Below are 21,696 nucleotides of genomic sequence, written 5' to 3'. Positions count from 1 at the left end.
ACATCTCCGGGCGGCGCATGCGCGGGAGCGTTAGCGGCCGCTGACGGCATTCCCGCGCATGCGCAGTGGAGGGAGTCTCTTCCGCCACCGCCATGGTGGAGAACTTGGTGAAGGCGGAAGGAAAAGAGTGCCCCCACGGCACAGGCCCGCCCGCGGATCGGTGGGCCCCGATCGCGGGCCAGGCCACCGTGGGGGCACCCCCCGGGGCCAGATCGCCCCACGCCCCCCCACCAGGACCCCGGAGCCCGCCCGCGCCGCATTGTCCCGCCGGTAAGGTAGGTGGTTTAATCTACGCCGGCGGGACAGGTATTTTAGCAGCGGGACTTCGGCCCATCCGGGCCGGAGAATCGCGTGTGGGGGGTGGGGGGTGGGGGGCCTCCAACCGGCGCGGCGCTATTCCCGCCCCTGCCGAATATCCGGTGCCGGAGAATTCGGCAACCGGCGAGGGCGGGATTCACGCCAGCCCCCGGCGATTCTCCGACCCGGCGGGGGGTGTTGGAGAATCTCGCCCCTGATGTGTATTTCTGCTGGTTGATGTGTACTCCTGGTTATTCGTATGCACCTGTTTGGTTTGGTAGCACCAAATAAAAAGTGATATTTCATAGATCATAGAATTTACAGTGCAGAAGGAGGCCATTCGGCTCATCGAGTCAGCACTGGCTCTTGGAAAGAGCACCCTACCCAAGGTCAGCACCTCCACCCTATCCCCATAACCCAGTAACCTCACCCAACACTGAGGGCTTCAACCTAAACGGGTTGAAGCAGAAGAGTAAGTGTCAGAACAGAGAAAATCTGTTTTTAATGAAAAAACTTTAGTTAACTATAAGGGTCTGAAAATGAAATCATCAGGTTTGCATCAGTGCAGGGTATCAGTAGTCTGGCAACTTTGGAACTATGAAATTTGAAATCAGAACAGACAAATTCTTAGCGTTCCCCATATGCTGGCATGTACATGAGTAGCACTGTGAGACTGGATATATTTACTTGAAAAGGCAAATAGGGTCTTGGCATGCTGTCTCATTCAAAGAATTGCTGATAACAATATTTCTGGTTAGCTTTGAGTGTAGGTAATTTCACTAAATTTTCAACGCATTCAAGAGAAAAGGAGAGAACCAAAAGACTTCCCTTGATTTGAAATCCTTCAGTACATTTGAAAATTGTAAGCTTGAAACATTTTCCATCACCTGTTAAATTTGTCTTTAGCTCCATTATAAATGCTGTGATTTGTTCACAGATGGCCCCAGGTCCTCTGCTCCTGCAGACCCTTTCAGAATGATATCCTTTATTTTATACAACCGCTCCTTGTTCTTCTGACTGAACTATGTCATTTCACACTTCTCTGCATTAAATTTCATCTGCCACATGTCCACCCATTCCACGCATGTCTATTTCCTCTTGATGTTTATCACTATCCTCCTCACATATCACACTTCAAGATGTCAGCTGAAAATTTTGAAATTGTGTCCTGTACACCCACGTGAATGGGGCTGGTTTAGCACACTGGGCTAAATCGCTGGCTTTGAAAGCAGACCAAGGCAGGCTTGCAGCACGGTTCAATTCCCGTACCAGCTTCCCTGAACAGGTGCCGGAATGTGGCGACTAGGGGCTTTTCACAGTAACTTCATTGAAGCCTACTTGTGACAATAAGCGATTTTCATTTCATTTCATTTTTCATTTCACGTCATGGGCAACAATACTGAAAAGCAGTGTTCTTCGTATTCACCCCCCTGGGGAACTCCACTATATACCTTCCTCCATTCCCAAAGAAAACTCTTCATCACTACTGTTTCCTGTCTCTCAACCGACTTTGCATCCATGTTGCCACTGTCCATTTTTTCCATGGGCTTTGACTTGGCAAAGATGATTTGTGACTGTCGTAGTTGTTGACGTCATTTGTGTTTAGGTTCTGGATGAGAACACAACCTTTTGCAATTTGTAAAATTGTGAGGCAATATTACTGCACAATGGAAGTGATAATACTAAACAATAGGTATCTTTAAATTAAACACAGAATTAACCACATTCACAACAAGAGACAAAAACAGAAAATTCTGGACAACCTCAGTAGATCTGACAGCATCTGTGGAGAGAGAAAGGAGCTGGATGATTCGATGTCCAGCATTTTCTGTGCCTCTTTCAGGTTCCGGCATCTGCAATAGTTTGCTTTTATCTTAATCACAGATAAATAGCTTTAAAGTTAACAGTTACAACAGTTCTTGGTTAAAGGAGAAACTTTAACTTACTTCCTAAACTCGCCTCTCTTTTCTAATAAACCAACATGGTCCAAATACTATTCATGAATAAAGTTAACAACCAGGTTTCTTGTTGCTTTTCTCTGTGTAGAGTCTTTGGAGAGAAAAACTTTCAGGAGCAAAACTGAAACACCTCTGTTCAGATTAAATTTCAAGGAACAATTAACTTTTTTTTAACAGACCTGGCTCCTCCCTTTAATTGCATCATCTGTACACAAAGCATAAGGTATTCTTCTGTCTCCCCTGACCTGTTTAGCCAGGACCAAATACAGTACCCCTCATAAATCATCTACACCACAGTTGTCCTTTAAGTATAAACAATATTCCATTAGCAGAATATTTCACCTGCAAAATCAAGATGATCTAACTTTTACGACCCCTTACTCACAGCTTTAGCAGACATACTGTCTGTATGCATCTTAACCCAGGTTTTAATAACGTTACTGAAAAAATATTTTAAATATGACAATTTCTTCCATTCACCACATTTGGGATAGTGTCATGCAACAGGCGATAATTGGTTGATAGTGGGAGAAAGAATACCCAAGGTTTACCAAAACTACAATGGTGACCTTGATGGAAAAGAGGAAAAATATCCTGCATCTTCAAATGGCCGTCTGGACACACGATGGGAAGGTAATGGGACTGTATACCTGTGGAGCTAAATGCCAGGAGGTTGACCCCAAATGATGTCAGCAACGACAGCAGACCCTATGCATATTTGCTCAAAGATGTGTAGGCTCGTTTTAAATCATGCTAGCAAGTAATGATATAGCTGCAGTTAGCAATCATGTTAATGAGCAGGCAGCACATAATTGGCATCACATTGAATGGGCATGAGATAATTGTACACAGTGTGCTTCCCTTGATCATTTTCAGGGGTGACCTAATTCTTTCTTCTCTTTCTCCAAACTAAGCTATAATTCTTTACACCAGTCCTTTTATGAATGCTGCCTTTCTTCTTAAATGTTGCAAGTCCACCTGTTGCAGAATCTCTACAATGCAGAAGGAGGCTAGTCAGCCCATTGGGTCTGCACTAACCCTCCGATAGAGCAGTCTACCCCGCTCCCCCATCCACCCTGTACTATCCCCATAGGCCTGTAACCTAACCTGCACATCCTTGGAGACTAAGGGGCAATTGAGCTTGGACGTTTCACCTAACCTGCACATCTTCGAACTGTGGGAGGAAACCAGAGCACCCGGAGGAAACCCACACAGTTACGGGGAGAACGTGCAGACTCCGCACAGACAGTCACCCAAGGCTGGAATGGAACCCGGGCCCCTGGCGCTGTGAGGCAGCAGTGCTAACCACTGTGCCACCCATGTTTTGCTTTTGTCTTGCTTGGCTTGTCAAATTCTAACAACCTAATCCAAAAACTATGTTTGTCTCTATCGCACATTAAATTCTCAAACATACACAGGTGTTAGTCCTGACTTCTGTATTAAGTTATTTTCTCACTTTGCACCGATTTCCCTATATTTCATATCCACTATATCCATTTCATTTCTATACTTTACTGAGGCCCTCTGTGCTAACTATCCCCCGATGTTCTGCACCTCGGCTAAATTGCTGACTGTTATATTATACACTACACTGGTGACTAACAAGGGAGTCAAAGGTTATCAGGAGTAGGTGGAGTCTGGAGTTGAGGCCACAATTGGATCAGCCAGGATCTTATTGAATGGTGGGGCAGGCTTGAGGGGCCGAGTGGCCGACTTCTAATTTGTATATTTGTGTTTGGTTGTTCTGACTTACACTTGGTTCCCATTAAACCCACAAACCAGATTGCCAATAGATTCTGTTAGTCTAGTAAGACCAGCAGTGGGAATATCACTGCTAGAAAACTATTAAAACATCAGCAGTAATCAAAAAGTACATACCGATCCCTGAGCCTCGACTCTGCCAGCTTATGTTTAACCTTCTTTGTCTTAGCTAAGTGATGTGTCTTCCTCTGGGAAAGTATGTAATCGCTGTGTGGGACAAACAAATATCTTAAACGTGCAGATTTCTCATTATTTTGGTTCTGAGACTTTATGGTGGTGGGTTTCCAGGTTGATCAGTCACTCAGCTGCAACAACGTCCTCTTTAATCTCCGTTCCATCCTCACGTTCTCCGATACCAAGTAACATAGATGGACCTGTGCCTGAATGGCTTTATTTCTGCCAGTAATTCACTTTTGGAGGAGCCATGACAAATATTTGGACCAAAATGAGCTCCCAATGATTAATTCTAAGTGCCAGGAAACTAAGGAAATTCGGCATGTCCACATTGACTCTTACCAATTTTTACAGATGCACCATAGAAAGCATCCTATCAGGCTGCATCACAGCCTGGTACGGCAACTGCTCGGCCCAAGAGGAAAATAAACTACAGAGAGTTGTGAACACTGCCCAGTCCATCACTCGAACCCGCTTCCCATCCATTGACCCTGCCTACACCTCCCGCTGCCTTGAGAAAGCGGGCAGCATAATCGAAGGCCCCTCCCTACCCGAGTTATTCTCTCTTCCACCAGGCAGAAGATACAAAGGTTTGAGAACATTCACTAACAGATTGAAAAACAGCTTCTTCCCCGCTGTTACTCCTGAATTGACCCTCTTATGGACTGAACTGATCGCTCTGTTATTACTGTTGTTAGCACTGTATTCCATCTGCTTCACCCAATGTCTATGTATTTACATCAATGTCCTATGTTTTTCATGTATGGAGTGACCTGTCTGGACTGTTCGCAGAACAGTACTTTTCACTGTACCTCGGTACACGTGACAATAAATCTAAACCTAAATCTTTGGGTGGGATTCAGTTTTAACTAGCAGCCATTTCGTCAAATGTTGAGACTTCATTAGAACCCAAGTTTTCCTGAATGGGACCCCCATATTATTTCACTAATGTGCTTACAACCACTGTTAAACCTAGCTGCAAAAACTTCAACCCAGAGTTTGGTTCTGCATGTAAGTTTTTTTTATATCTTGCAATTCGTAATTTTCTAAAGTCAATTCTATTCAGGACTTCTATCCTCTTTCCTTTTGCATTAGAGTGCAAATGTAAAGGTAAAGCCACCATAGTCCCAGATGACCACAGGCTGCTTTCCCCTTTTGAGCTGACTGGTGGTGGTTTAACCTGAGAGTCACCACACCTCAGGCGAGGAGAAAGGTTGAGAAGGCGGGGCCTTTGTGAATAACCGTTATAACTTTAAAGTCTACATAACACAGCATTTTCAGTTTGCGAAGTTTTAAAATCCTCAAGTTGATCATTTTCTTCCTTTGACAGGTTCCTGGTGATTTAAGTCAAACCTCCGAAGACCAAAGCTTGTCAGATTTTGAAATGTAAGTTGACTCTTCCTTATATATCTTATAACTTTATTTCATTGAAAAAATTGTAAAAACAAAAAAAGTTAAGATAGTTTGATTACATTTTATTTAGCCATCTTGGCCATCAGTCTAAGTTTTTTTTAACTGCATTTATTCTGGGGTCTCAGAGATGACGAATAATCAAGTATTGGCGAATGTATTCTATTAAATATTCAGTTATCTGAAGTCTGCTGGCTAAAATGGGTCCCACTGGCATTTTGGTCCTCACTGTGTCAACAGAATAGATGAACTATTACTGGACAGAAAAACTATTAGTTTTATGATTAAAGTATCTCTGCAGAGGGGTTGGCTCCCCCGTCCCGTGCCAGCTGCGAAGTCGGGGGTAAACCCACTTCACGTGGCTGGGTTTCCCTGGAGCCATTTTACAGCTATTGGGCCGTTAATTGGCTTGAGGACAACTTCAATCCATCGTACCTCCCAGAGATGCCAACCAATCAAATGCCGCCATCCTCTGTAGACCTATCAGCGCAACTGGAAATGCTGAGTACTGCTGGGATTGCAGGCGGACCCTAAAGGACCCAGACTTCAAGGTAAGTCCGAGGTTTCGCTGGGGCCAGGCTGGCTGGCCCCGGTGAGAGAGTTTTGGGGCATGATTCGACAGAGCAGAGAGTGCAATGCAGGAGGATGGGCAATACCTGTGGGGCAGAGAGTTCTGTTGGGCACAAGATGCCCAAACAGGAGGCCCTGCCAATACATAAAATGGCCAGCAGGTAATCTCACCACATGGTGCTAACACCTTCTGCCGTGTGTAAAATCACAGCAACGGCAGGAAGAAGCCCTTAAGTACCCATTAATTGGCTACTCAAGGACCTCAATTGACACATGGGTGAGGGAGCCGCTCGACGCTTCCTCTGCTGTGGGTTAAACCCCGGGAGAAGCCGATAGGTGAGGGACATATTGCTGCGACTATGGTGGCCAGCTTTAGATCCCCTAACCTGCCCGTGGGAGCCGTAGAATTCTGACCAACACCTTCCCTCATCTCGCTGTTTGTAAAAAATACTGTATGAAACAATGCGGATGAAGTCAGTCAAATGGATGTCCTAATATATTGATACCAGTAGCCCCTTTTTTGGAGTTCATTTGCAAAAGTGCGTTTGCTTTGGATTGTTGCCTGATGTTGATATTTGTTTTGTCATTTATACTCCAGCACAACCATTTTAAAGGAAATTTATGTCACATTAATAAGGTGAAGTCACCATAGTCCCAGATGGCTAGCTGCTTTCTCCTTTATAAGACCATAAGATGTAGGAGCAGAATCAGACCACTCGGCCCATCGAGTCTGCTTCGCCATTCAATCATGGCTGATATGTTTCTCATCCCCATTCTCCTGCCTTCTCCCCATAACCCCTGATCCCCTTATTAATCAAGAACCTGTCTATCTCTGTCTTAAAGACACTCAGTGATTTGGCCTCCACAGCCTTCTGTGGCAAAGAGTTCCACAGATTCACCACCCTCTGGCTGAAGAAATTCCTCCTCATCTCAGTTTTAAAGGATTGTATCCTCAGTCTGAGGCTGTGCTCTTGGGTTCTAGCTTTTCCTACTAATGCAAACATCCTCTCCACGTCCACTCTATCCAGGCCTTGCAGTATCCTGTAAGTTTCAGTATGATCCCCCCTCATCCTTCTAAACTCCAACGAGTACAGACCCAGAATCCTGAACCACTCCTTGTATGACAAGCTCTTCATTCCAGAATCATTCTTGTGAACCTCCGCTGGATCTTTTCCAAGGCTAGCACATCTTTCCTTAGATACGGGACCCAAAACTGCTCACAATACACCAAATGGTCTGACCAGAGCCTTGTACAGCCTCAGAAGTACATTCCTGGTCTTGTATTCTAGCCCTTTCGACATGAATGCTAACAATGCATTTGTCTTCCTAACTGCCGACTGGACCTGCACGTTAACCTTAAGAGATACTTGAACTCGGACTCCCAAGTCCCTTTGTGCTTCTGATTTCCTCAGCCTTTTCCCATTTAGAAAATAGTCTATGCCCCTATTCTTCCTACCAAAGTACATAACCTCACACTTTTGCACATTGTGTTCCATCTGCCCACTTCTTTGCTCACTCTCCTAGCCTGTCCAAGTGTTTCTGCAGCCTCCAGCTTCCTCAATACTACCTGTCCCTCTACAGATCTTTGTATCATCTGCAAACTTAGCAACAGTGCTTTCAGTTCCTTCTTCCAGATCATTAATGTATATTGTGAAAAGTTGTGGTCCCAACACCGACCCCTGAGGCACACCACTAGTCACCGGCTGCCATCCTGAAAAAGCCCCCTGTATCTCCACTCTGTGCCTTCGAGAGGGTGAGCTGACTGGATCACCAGTCACCTGAAAAGTGAGAGGCAAGGTTAAAAATCCCTTGTACCAGTGCAGTCAAGAGGCCGAGTCTCAAGGCAAGGTTCAAAGCGTTGTTCTTTATTGTACAATTGCTGAAGCCTTCAGGGCGACCCACGCAGCCAGCTCAGAAACAATGGCTTGGCCACGTTGATCTCGACAATTACACATTCGCTCTGGATTTTTATAGGAATCCAAATTCGAGCAGGAACATTTGCTCATACATAATAGTTAAAGGGTAGTTTTGATTTAGATCTCTCAGACAGGTTTAAACTGAGAATATGCATCTTTGTCAATTTGCATCTGTATGGTGTGTGTCCGTGTTGATGAGATTATCTGTGCTATGCTTTTGTTTCTGTGTTTGCTAGATGAGGTGTTAATGTCATCTTTGTCCTGCTGTGTGTGTAGGGGACGCTAATCTAATCTATACATTTCTTTTATTCCTTCTATTCTGGTTTCTTTGCCTGCCTTGGCCATTTTATTAATATATTATTTCATTCTTTCATAAGTCTTTGCAATACAGTTGTGCCATATATCCCACTGCCAGGGTCTTGACTCGCAGATATCCTGATCTCTTGGCCATGGGGCCGTTTTAAGATGCAGCTTTGTGCTGTTGCTGGGCAGAACAAGTGTCTTCCATCATTAAGATGCAGCTTCATGCTGTTGCTGGGCAGAACAAGGGTCTTCCATCTGTGCAGAAGGGGATTTAAACGAATGTCCATCCGGGTGTCCCCTTCTGCATTGTGGGCACATTATAAACGGTGCCAATCAGTCCAATAAAACAGTCCAATAAATGTTAAACGGTGCCAATCAGTCCAATAAAACAGTTTCATAAATGAAGACTGTTTGATGAGATGAGATAAAAATATGGTCTTGGAAAATGGCCTACTTCACCAGTCACCTGAAAAGTGAGAGGCAAGGTTGAGAAGTCGGGGCCTTCATGAATGACCGGTATGGGAATTGAACCCACGCTTCTGGCCTCTCTCTGCATCATGAAGCAGTTGTCTGAGCAAGTGACCCGGCCTCCATACCTACAATGACATACTGGCCCATTTCGCAGAATCATTGAACTGCTGCCTTTGTATCGGTACAAGTGATTTTGGATTTGCATCAATATGGCTGTTTTGTAACTTGGGAACGTTGTCTGACTCCTGAACACACTGACAACAAAATGAAAACCTAATTTCTACCCAATCTACTACTTTCATCAAATTTACCATCATCTACTTTGTGTGTGATGTGGAAAATGTGGTGGGGAAAATCTTTGGTGCAAGTTTATTTCATAGGATAGTGAATATATTACTTCAAGCTGGCAGGGCAGAATATTGTTCCCAGCGGATTTGTTTGGTAACATAACAGTATAACTCCGATCTACCAGCTGGGTATTATACAAATAACATTGTCAGTCATATTCTGTGATCTCTTTCAGTCACACAATGGCACACTATAATTTCTCATTAATGAAAAAAATCAGTAAATTTTATTTGGATTTACACGTTGGGCATCGATCACCCAGCATATTCCACAGCGTCTTTTCTGTTTCAAGTGGAGTTTTGCTTTTGGGTCAGAGGCTTTGTTGAGGGAATTCCTTGCTCACTATTAATTGAAGCGCTTGTGCTGAAGCTCAGCATTGTTTTTGCCTCAGTATTTCTGGACTCCAGGTATGTTAAGTAATTGCGGCCAATTTGCCAGCTTGTCACATTGAATAACTCAAGGTTTCAGGTTTTAATTTCAAAATCTGCTGGAAATCTCCTCGTCAGCTGGAGTATTTGTCACGTTTTGATTGAATTTATTTTGGTGAAGATCAGCTTGGCCAACTCTCGCGGAGCTTTTTTCTGCATTTCCGTTCTTATTTATTGTGTCGTCTAATTCCTTTCCTGAACACTTTTGCCATGCTTATCTATCTCGCTGCAGTTTCTTGTTCTCTTTTAATTGTTCTGGGTATTTAATTGTTTTCACAATAAGGTCATTTCCTCAATCTAACATGTTATTTTCTGAAGTTGTTACTCGAGCTTTACTTTGATTATTCTGCAGTGATTATTCTGCAGTGGATATTATTCATTTACCATTTTCATTTGAACTTTGGATTTTGTCACTACTTTCAGCATTTGAGTGACTGCTGGTCCTGAATCTCACTCCTTATTCTTTTTTCATCTTTCAGAATGTCGATCATACAAGCTATAAAATTCCCTGCAGTAGATAGCATGTAGTCAAAACTTTTTGTTTCTAACTCTTTCATTCAGCATCAAAAGTGGTGACTGAGCTTTTACTTCCTAATGTGACAAGTATCTTGATTTTGACAGCAGTCTGTTTCTCAACTTAAACTGAATTCTATTGTCAAAACAAAGAGACTTTTGTCTCTTCGAGAAGTAATTAATTAATTCATATTTCCAGTAACATCATACCTTTGACGAATTAAACAGTAACGCATAATCTAACCCTGGAAAATGTTTTCCCCATTCGGTTGTCTACAAGCTGATTAAGAACATAAGAATTAGGAACAGGAGTAGGCCATCTGGCCCCTCGAGCCTGCTCCGCCATTTAATGAGATCATGGCTGATCTTTGTGGACTCAGCTCCACTCTCCGGCCCGTACACCATATCCCTGAATCCCTTTATTCTTTAGAAAGGCATCTATCTTTTTCTTAAAAACGTTTAAAGAAGGAGCCTCAACTGCTTCACTGGGCAAGGAATTCCAGAGATTCACAACCCTTTGGGTGAAGAAGTTCCTCCTACACTCCGTCCTAAATCTACCTCCCCTTATTTTGAGGCTATGCCCCCTAGTTCTGCTTTCCCCGACCAGTGGAAACAACCTGCCCGCATCTATCCTATCTATTCCCTTCATAATTCTATATGTCTCAATAAGATCCCCCCGCATCCTTCTAAACTCCAATGAGTACAATCCCAGTCTACTCAACCTCTCGTCATAATCTAATCCCCTCAACTCTGGGATTATAGCAAATGTATATTTGCCTTATATAAAATGTTACATTGTTCTCATTGTTGTGAGTTTCTCTTGCTGGCCGAACTGATTATTAGTCTGTCTGCAATTATCGCATTGTGAGTCTCGATCCTATTTGCATTCCTGCTCCCTTCGCACCTCATCACTTGTGAAGCTTTGCTTTGAAGTCCATTGTACTGCATCTCAGTTGCAGCTTTCTTCTGCTCTGCCTCATCACTTCAAATCTTGTCAGAAGTCCTTGTTTTGCATCTTGTTATTCACATCCTTTCATATTTAAATTCTTTATTCATAGCACTTGTCATATATCTCTTCATTTACATTGCAATTGCTTCGCTGGCTTGCGACTCATGAAATTTTATTACAACAGCCTGATTGCATTGTGTTGAGTTACATTAGTGTGAGTGATTCGCACCAATTTTCATTGTATTTGGACAGAAGATCCAATATTTTTCTTCTTGTGTACGTTTCTTGCAGTGCTACTGTGTTGCATTGCTTCTGGACACATTACTTAAGTACAATGTATAATTGTTCAACATGCAGGATTGTATTCAATTCATCCAATTACATTGCTTTTCTAATTATGTATAGCTTTTCTCCCCAGCTCGATCATTTGTCATCCTAATGGATTGCTGCAATCCAAGTATGAGGTATTCAACACATTGTATTGGGGTGCATTGCAGCACTATTTCTGTAGTTGCATTAACACTGATGGGTTGGCTCACTTTTCACACCACATGCAGTTCAGCCACTTTTAATAATATCTAACTGTTTCAGTGCCAATTGCTTCTTATTTGTTTTTATGGTGTCAAATTGTTTCTTTTCCTCCTCAAATTTGGGATAAGATCCCTGAATTTTACTCTCCTCCTCCTTTGATTGCTCCCTGTTCTATATCGACTGTAGTGGAGAGAATAGGCAAAACAATGCCAGACTGGCGACACCTGTATCTGGCACTTCAGGTCTGGGTTTTTCAGTTCTAATGATTCTGCAACTGTCAGCCTTTGCTCTCATTATCCTGTGCAACCAACAGCAATTTCTCACCTTAGCTGGTAAATGAGAAATCCAAAGGCTGCTGTCAGTGATTCCCTATACCCCCACAGAGTGGGCTTTTAAAAATAATTGAACTGACAAAATGTGGCTGTCAAACCCCCCAAAATACGGTTTGTTAATGAGGTATAACTGAGTTTTTAGTGTTATGCTCTTGCTAAATACAACAGAGCAATCCCTCTGGCCCTTGAAAACTATTTTTCTATTTGTGTAATGTTAAATGTTTCTATCACGGTAAAAACTCAGTTGCTATTCAATATATTTTTTTTAAGTTTATGATATTTCAATTTCTAATGTGTACATCACAATTTTTATTCCATTGTAACATTTGTGTAAAGTGACGGATAATCATTGTATTTTACTTCCTGGTTTGCTGTCTGTGGGAATTCCTTGTTATGATTGGTTGCTTAGCTTGCATGTTGATCCTCTTGGCTTGGTGGCATAGAAGTTGGGGAGAAGTGAATTCCACACTGCAAAGATCCCTAGATCTTTGTGGACCGTTTTTTTGGAGGTTGAGGCGTGCACCATCGCTTCCGGCTGACTGCACAATCCTACAGAGTGCACAGTTTCAACTGTTCTTAGTTTTCCTTGCCCCTTCTTTGAAAGATCACTTTGGGTCTTGTCAGCACCCATCAGAAATAAAGCTATGTTTGGGAGCAGTGACACACAGAGTCAAATGCATATCCCATCACTGAAATGACAAATGCATGTTGCTTATTGCTGCAGCCATTTTCTGAAAACCAAAGTGGTACAAGCATCAAGAATATCATTACAGAATGTTTAAGTTCTAACTGCAGAGTGGTACAACAATTTTGTTGAAAGATAATACTCCAGCCGTAGCGGAGTTAAAATGAGTGTTAACTGCAGTATTATCACAGAGAGTTGTTTTACATTATCAGTGGGAAGACATCTATTATTCAGCGTGACTTAATATCCATACTTAAGGATGTAGCTGCTTTTTAAATCCATTTATATTCCTGCTGTGACAGAAGGACAACCTGTCGCATTCTGAAACTTTATGGCAATGTTGACTTCATTTACTTCCAGTATCTCTCGCAGCAGGGTTACGTTTGCTGTCTATCTCAGAAATCCTCCTTGCAATGAGGACCGTGCTGAACATATTTGGAAACAATAGACGCACTTAAGGCAACTGAAAAATTGCATAGTTGGCATTTCAGGCAATGTTTCTATTCAGAAATCATGAATATGGACTGCCCGCAAGCTGCTTTAAATAAAATGTTATGAGAAATGAACAGCAATTTATACTACAGGCCTGCCTGTTTTATTATATATGAAGTGTGAATTATTGAAATTGGCCCACGTTTGTGAGGGTCAAACTGTAGAATCTCCTGATGTTTGCTTTCATTCATTGATTCGTCACAAATGTTTAAATTCAAGTGATATGAAGATCCCTTATTTTATTTTAGCAGTATTAACACCATTAGCAATATTTATGCCTCTGACATAATGTTTTAATGGCAGCTGTGTAATGGGCAACATTTTTCATGACTTGCTGAAAGTAGCAAGTTAGAAATTTTGCAATTAAGTTGGTTTCTGAATGAAGTGGGGGAGTGTTGTTGAGGTGGTTCCACCTTGCCAGCTGCCATGCCACATGTCTTGCTCCTATTAGTTAGAGGTTCCCTTAAATTGTCCTGAATGAACAACATCTTTTTGATTATTTTGCCTGTGAATTATTCTGTAAATTCTACACTTTCCTTTTAAATTCACTGTGGACTACTCTGTTTCTGTTAGGGCTCACTGTGCACTGATCAATGTGTGGATACCAACAGTGTTTCTGCGGGGACGAGCTGCTAATGCTTTTCATGTTTACCAGGTATGAAACCCTAGATTCAGACACTAACCAAAATAAAATGTTATATCTTCACTGTGTATATTGCTGCCAAACTTTTAAAATCTACAAAATATGCTTTCATTTCATAATGCTACCTTTCCACAAAGTGTCCCTTTCTGCCCCCCACAACCTCCCTCCCCCTTTAAAAACATAAATGTTATATATCTGGGAATATATTCTTGCTGGTTCTACGTCATGTGATGTGTAGTAACGACAACAGCGTGTTTGCGCTGGCTTGGAGCAGATCACCATTTTGATTGTTTGAGCAACACCCTTAATAAACCTCTCATCGTGTTTCACAAGAACCCAGTGTGGGCACCTCCAGACCTTTTCACTTTGCGGCAACAAAGAAATATAACAGGAGAGAAAACTGGCGACGAGGATTGAGGCAGAAGAGTCGCTGGAAAGACGATCTTTATCGACTAATTGTTGGATGGCATCAGGAACAAGGGAAGATTATCGGGACCGATCTCGCATACACATAGGCATTGGGTGAAGCACTGCTGCAGATACGAAGGTTTAACAAAAGTATTCAACAGCAACTGTGAGTAAGAAGCCCAACAGTCGGGAAAAACCTGCTTGTTTCGAAGTGAATGGGGTCTGGGCTGCAGGAACGACGCACGTGGCGAAGTTACATGGACTGCGGGGAACAGGGATTTCGAAGTCTGTCGACTTTGCAGAGGCCACTACTCGGAAGAAAAGTCATAATACTCAGGGATAAAACAGGAGAGAATTCCTAGCCGCTTGTTTGAGGGATGCTTGTGTCATACTCTCCAACACAGTTGGAAAGGAGGAAATGTCTTAAAGCTAGAACTGTACCATACACCATTAAGCCTATAGTTCAAGAAGAACTCGAAAGATTAATAAGGACAATTAATAAGGATTAATAAGGCTTTTCCCCAGGGTAGAGGGGTCAATTACTAGGGGGCATAGGTTTAAGGTGAGATGGGCAAGGTTTAGAGTAGATGTACGAGGCAAGTTTTTTACGCAGAGGGTAGTGGGTACCTGGAACTCGCTACTGGAGGAGGTAGTGGAAGCAGGGACGATAGGGACATTTAAGGGGCATCTTGACAAATATATGAATAGGATGGGAATAGAAGGATACGGACCCAGGAAGTGTAGAAGATTGTAGTTTAGTCGGGAAGTATGGTCGGCACGGGCTTGGAGGGCCGAAGGGCCTGTTCCTGTGCTGTACATTTCTTTGTTCTTTGCTCTTTTGACAGGTGGGAAACACAAATCATTCTTGTATTAAAACGGAGTGGCCCAGTGAGAATTTGTGGAGATTTCAAAGCTGTGGTGATTTCCAAACTACTATTAACCCAGTTTTGTGCATAGATCATTATTCACTGCCGCCAATTAAAGACTTGTTTGCTGGACTTTCTGGAGCACAGAAATTCTGTAAAATTGATATTTCACAGGCACAGCCGCTACGCGCCAACGTGACGCACAAAAGTCTGTTCACTACAGAAGACTTCCTTTTGGAATAACATCTGCTCCTGCTCTTTTTCAAAGATCCATGGATCAAATTCTAAGTGGGTTGAATGGAGTGCAAACTTATTTAGATGACATGGTCATCACTAGTTTGAGTGAACAGGAACACTGGAGAATTTGGAAGCCAACCTGACATGGTTATCCAGCCACAACCTGGGAGTTAGGGGGCTGGTTTAGCACAGTGGGCTAAACAGCTGGCTTGTAATACGGAACAAGGCCAGCAGCGCGGGTTCAATTCCCGTACCGGCCTCTCCGAACAGGCGCCGGAATGTGGCGACTAGGGGCTTGTCACAGTAACTTCATTGAAGCCTACTTGTGACAATAAGCGATTGTTATTATTATAAAGGAAAAGTGTGACTCTTTCAAGTCATCCATAAATCACCTTGGTCATATTATCGAAAAAGATGGTTTATACAAAGAAACAACGACAGTGTCTGCAATCTTAGAAGCACCATGGCCTGAAAATATGACGCAATTAAGGTTGATTTTAGGATTATTACGGTAAATGCGTGCCAAATTTAGCAACACGATTGAAGCCTTTATACACTTTGCTATGTGTCAAACAGGAATGGCACTGGTCAGAAGAATGTGAGAATACGAACAATGATGTGAAAGAAGCTTTTGTGAAGTCAGAGCTGTTCGTTCATTATAATCCAAAAATGATGTTGCAATTAGCTTGCGATGCCTCACTCTATGGGGTTGGTGCAGCCGCCTCACACACTGTGCCTTAAGGAGAGGAACAATCGTTAGCATTTGCTTCACACACTCTTCCCAGCACAGAAATAAATTACACTCAGCTGGAAAACAAAGCTTTGAGCAGCATTTTCAGTGTAGGAATTTTCCACCATTACCTTTATGGGTGTCATTTTACTCTTTTGACGGATCATCGACTCTTGACTACAATCTTGGGGCCTTATCAAGGTATACCTTCTTTGGCTGCTGGTAGATTGTAAAGATGGTCGTTGATATTGTCGGCAGATGTCGATGCATTATCACTATTGCCGTTACAAGTCAAACTTGAACCAGAAGAACATTTCGCCAATATTTTGTATTCTAGCTCATCGATAGTGTATCTGTGACTTCACACCAAGTTCAAAAATATGCAAGAACTAATCCAGTGATGAGGAAGGTGATGGACTTGGTCCAGAAAGGAAGGCTGTCAGATGTTCATAGGAAAAATCCTGACCTCAAGCCCTACATCACATGAAGACTTGAGTTGACAGTACAGGATGGTGTCCTATTGTGGGAATCCGTGTGATTATTCCTCCGTGCTTGCGTAGTAGAGTCCTTGAACAACTGCATGAGGGACATCCTGGTGTGGTAAGGATGAAGGAATTGGCACGCAGTTATTTTTGGTAGCCAGGATTAGATGCTTAGATTGAAGAGAAAGTTGGACAGTGCCAATCTTGTGCAAAACTAATGAAGATCCATCCCACCATTACAACCATTACATCTGTGGGAATGGTCGACATAGCCATGGTAGAGAATACACATCGATTATTCGCTGGTCCACTGGAAGGACACATGTTCTCGGTGATTGTGGACATGCATTCAAAATGGCCAGAAGTCGTGATAATGAAGTCAATGATGACTGAGCAGACCATTAAGAAACTAGATAATATATTTGCAAGATTTGGAACACGAGAGCAGATTGTCAGGGATAACAGTACACAGTTTATTTCGAAGGAGTTGAGGATTCATTGAAAGGAAACCATATACACCCTATTGAGTCAACTCCATATCATCCAGCAATGAATGGATGAATGTTTTGTGCAATCATTAAAGCATTCTATCAAAGCATTGAAAGAACCAGGGGACATTATCAAGAAGAGCAAACAAATTTCTAATATCTTATCAGAACACAGTACATGCTGCCACGCAATGTTCACCGGCAATGCTGTTGTTTAAGAGGAAACTACAGAGTTTGACTTGTTAACGCCACCTGGTACTTCAGAGATTGTCAAATGACAACAACAAACACAAATTGCTGGGAGGAAGAAAATCTCTAAAAGATGAATATTCTATCAGGGAGAGAGTGCTCGCTAGGAGTTACAGCACTAACGGGAAATGGGTACCAGGTCCAATATCATACATCGTACACACAGACGATGGAAGAGTTTGGTGACGTTATACAGTCCAGTTACTTGCTGCACAAAGTGAGTTTGCAGGAACTTCTCAAGAGGTTCTACCTTTAGAGGATCTGGAGAGCTGTACTTTGCAACCGAGACCAGAGACAGTGCGAGTTCAGATTCTGTTTCTGAGGATTTTTCAATGCCTATAGTGACAGATATCAAAATATCTCTGAATCATAAATGTTGCATGTTGTTAGTAGAAGAAGTAATATGATGACAATGGATGTAGGATTAACAATTTGGTTCATTAGGCATCTGGTTCCACAGACCATATAAAATCTCTCCTTTCATGCATTCCAGAAGGAAAGTTATTTAAAAATGCTTCCTGCAATCAGGATAAAATGAAGAGCATTCATCCATGTCCACATCTCCATGTTCAACTTTGAGTTGTTGCTCTGTACTGACTTCGCCAGCTATGGAAGCACAGGAAATAATGTTACACCTGGAGTTGTTACACTACCTAGGTGTCGATCCAATTCTGTTCCCAGGTTTTCGCCTGCTCCAAATCAACAAATTGATTAATTTTAAACTCTTGTGGTTGAGTGGTTAATGTTGTTCTGGCTAATATCTATATAATTTATCTGAATGAGTAGTGCTCAACATATTCCAGAGTCTCTCCTTCAACATAGGAGGGAGGTGGAATATTTGTTGACCAGCTGTGGGCTGATATGTGTTTTGTTTTGGCAACATTCAAGGACAGACCAAGTCTCTCATATGCCGAATTGAAGAGATTGAGAGTGGCTTGTAAATCTGGTGCGGAGAAGGCAATGGTAGAGCGGTTGTTCGCAAACTGTAGATCCTGTGTATCTGTGGTGGCCGAGGCGATATTTAATATTTACACCACAGGGCATTTGATCTTTGATGAGGTGAATAAGCACTGTCAGGTAGATTGTAAGTAGCATCAATTCGACAACACCATCCAACCCCAGTGACCTCTAGCACCTAGAAGGACAAGGCCAGTAGTTGCATGGGAACACCATCAGTTGCCAGTTTCCTTTTAAGCCACACACCATCCTGACTTGGAACCATTTTGCTGTTCTTTCACTGTTGCTGGGTCAAAGTCCTGAAGCTCCCTCCGAACAGCACTGTGGGTGTTCCTATGGCACATGGACTGCACCACCATCTTTTCAAGGGCAATTAGGATGGGCAATAAATGCTGATCCAACCAGTGATGCCTGCACAAATAAATGTAAACAAATGCATGGGGGGCTGGCACATAGCCTTACTTGACCCCCAATCTGGATTTTAAAAGTGACTATTTCAATCTCCCACTCAAAAATAGTTGCAGTCATATCATCATGGAGCAATTGTAGGATTGTGCTAAAGTTTCTTGGACAAGCAAATCTCTGGAGTACAATCCACAGAGCTTTGTGATTTACAGAGTTTGCTTTGATCAAGTCGATGAATGCACAGTTCCTGCTTTTGTTCTTGACATTTTAGGGGGCTTGTCTAGCTGCAAAGACCACATTAGAGATTACTCTGGAAACACTGAGCACTGCCCATCTCTCTCAAAAGGCCACCATTGACAAGGCGATCCAAGACTGGATCAGCTCGCCAGCTCAGTCTTCCACAAACCAGGGCAACACGTGTTTGACAACAATTATTTCCTCAAAAACCCTAGGGTACAAAGCAATTGTCCTCACCACACTCTTGTACTGCAGTGAGACCTGGACTGTGTATCTGTGACATACAGGCTGGAATTCTCCGGATGTTGTGAGCCACTTTTCCCACAGGCAATGCACCCCTACCTGCGGGTTTTCCGGCGATGTGGGGTGGCTTCAATGGGAACTCCCATTGATAAGCGGCCGGAAGACAGAATCGCGCGGCCACGCATGGCGTGCCGCCGATAAACACCGGGCTGGGGAGCTGGAAAATCCTGCCCAAGAGCACTGGAAAAATCCCATCAGCGATGCCTTTGCTACATCCTCCAGATTCAATGGGAGACTGTCGAGCAGGCGCTCGGTTCCTTTTGAAGCCAGCTGCACAAGCATTAAGGCCAAACTCTGCAAAATCAACAACAATGGACTGGACATTGTTTTCAGATGGCTGAAAACCTTCTTCCCCCTCCAAGTCCTGTTTACACAACTCTCAAATGCCCAGCGTTCCGGGGAGGACAGATAAAATAATTATAGATACACTGAAGAGAAAGAAAGAGAAGGAAGCAAATGCTGTACTCTGGACCTCACTACCTCACAGGGTGCCCTGCCCATGTGTCCGAAGGCCTGTGGGTCAAGAAAGGACTTGTTCAGTCACATCAAGACCCATGGCAGATACTCGAGACCCTGGGTAGACATCATCCTCGAATCAAGGGACAGCCAATGACAGTTTATGCTCGTAGCATTTTTCAGAGTTGAATCATGTTTCCTTACCAGATCTCTCTGTTTGAAGTAAGTTCACCACTATGAATCTGTGTTATAAATTAGAGACAGATATCTCAGTGACTCTTTTCTGACCTTTGTCCAATATGTCAGTGTTGTTTTATAGTATGATATATCTTCAAATATTGAAGCATGATATTCAGCCCAGCTTATTACTGTTAGTGCTGGCCTTTTGGAGTTACCTACATCAATCCAATTTTCTTGCACCTTTTAATATCAGTCGAATATTTATCTAATCCCGTTGCCATATTTCAGCTTTCTGGTTCACGAGACAGGATTTGAGTGAATCGCACATGTGCTTTTGTTTTGAACTGTGAATTCTTAAATGGTCAAATCCTCCTTGCTCCAGCCAATGTGATGAAGAGGGGATGGATATTTTAATGAGCCAACTCTCCTCACTGTTTACTAAATTGACCAGGACAGGGTGTAATTTGTGATCTCACTTCGGCCTAGCAGCTGGGTGTACACTTGAGAGAGTACTCCAGGGTGAATAGCGGGGGAGTAGTTTGCTGAGAATATAATTGGCCAACTTTGCCAATGCTATCTCACCGAAACTGAACAGATTGTTTTAAGTTAAAAGGAAATACCTTTGTCATGGATCCTAATATTTGATTTGTTTTGTGGATAACCACATTATCTCGAGTGAATAATTAATAATTACACACAAATCCTTTGACAATCCTATCTTTGTAAATGGATATTTCTGCTGATTTTATTTTATTATTTTCATTTTTTTTGTCTTTTTAAAAATTCATATTGATGGACAATTCCCCCAAGAAATTAAATGAAAGTCGCCATTGTCCTCGAGGACTAGAGGCTGTCCTCCTCCCCTTTTGAGAGAGAGCTGACTGGTGGCGATTTAACCTGACGGTCACCGCACCTCAGGCGAGGGGCAAGGTTGAGAAAGCGGATTTTATGCATAACCCCAGCTGGTACGGGGATTGAGCCCACGCTGCTGGCATCGCTCCGCATCACGAACCCGCCGCACTAACCAATCCCCATGAAATTACCGCTGCTCCCTCCCTCTTGAAGGGAGACTCATTTTGTATTCTGATGGAGTTTGCACAATCTGGCCTTTTTAGAAAAATAGTATTATTTGTAGATGTGCAAAATTGGTATTTTATGGAACAGAAGTTTGTCTCATCACAATATTGTTGGACGGTCATGTGTAACTTCAGCATTCTTGAGCAATGTCTGTTTCTGCCAGGCTCTGTAAATTAAAAGAATTGTGTAGAAATGATGAACTTTACTGTTTTGAAGTGCAACAAAGTCTCCATATTTAGAATTAGATTTAGTTCCCAGATCTCTGTTGCGTGTCATTGGCCTGTGTAAATGTGAATTGTGGCATGCATTTATTTTCTATAAAATACTTGTTTTCAATAATTTACTGCACACCCTTGAGCTGCTTTGTTCTTGTCGAGTAAGTGGGGAAAGCGAGGCTGTATGGGAGCAGCCAACATCCATAGGAAGAGAGACACTTATGATCAATAAGAATATAATCAATTGCTATTTTTATACTGAGCATCCTCAGGCGCACCTGGAAACGCACAATTGAGCTCTGCTTGCCTCTTCCTGAAGACCAAAATTTTGTTCTTCAATTTTTTTAATGATTGTACAACAACAACTTGAATTTATGATGTTGTTCGATGATAGTATGGAACGAATTTACTTTGCGCATTCAGAACGGAAAATGCTGGAAATCCCGAGCAGGTCTGGCAGCGCCCGTGGACAGAAAATCATGACCCCCCTCTCTGGTGGATCCAGGTTTCGATGTCGATTGAATCCAATTATGTGGTTGCTCGCGCAGGAGTGGCAGTGGCATGGGCGTGCTGATGGATCACGTGGCAGTGGTTGGCTGTGATATCGGAAAGCCTGCATCACCTG

The 21,696-nt window shown here is 42.7% G+C and overlaps 1 protein-coding gene across 3 annotated transcripts in view; it reads left to right on the top strand.

The window, feature by feature from the left end:
* The window catches only part of snx29 (sorting nexin 29), a 621,367-nt gene that overhangs the window by 428,957 nt on the left and 170,714 nt on the right, over nt 1–21,696 (top strand). For all 3 annotated transcript variants that reach the window (XM_072481809.1, XM_072481808.1, XM_072481810.1), the window contains 2 exons: nt 5,521–5,576; nt 13,712–13,793. In XM_072481809.1, the coding sequence (XP_072337910.1) occupies nt 5,521–5,576; nt 13,712–13,793 (138 nt within the window). The remainder of the gene's footprint in view (nt 1–5,520; nt 5,577–13,711; nt 13,794–21,696) is intronic.

This window comes from Scyliorhinus torazame, chromosome 17, assembly GCF_047496885.1.
Source record: "Scyliorhinus torazame isolate Kashiwa2021f chromosome 17, sScyTor2.1, whole genome shotgun sequence".
Classification (NCBI taxonomy): Eukaryota; Metazoa; Chordata; class Chondrichthyes; order Carcharhiniformes; family Scyliorhinidae; genus Scyliorhinus; species Scyliorhinus torazame.
This window is presented reverse-complemented; position numbering and strand designations above follow the sequence as displayed.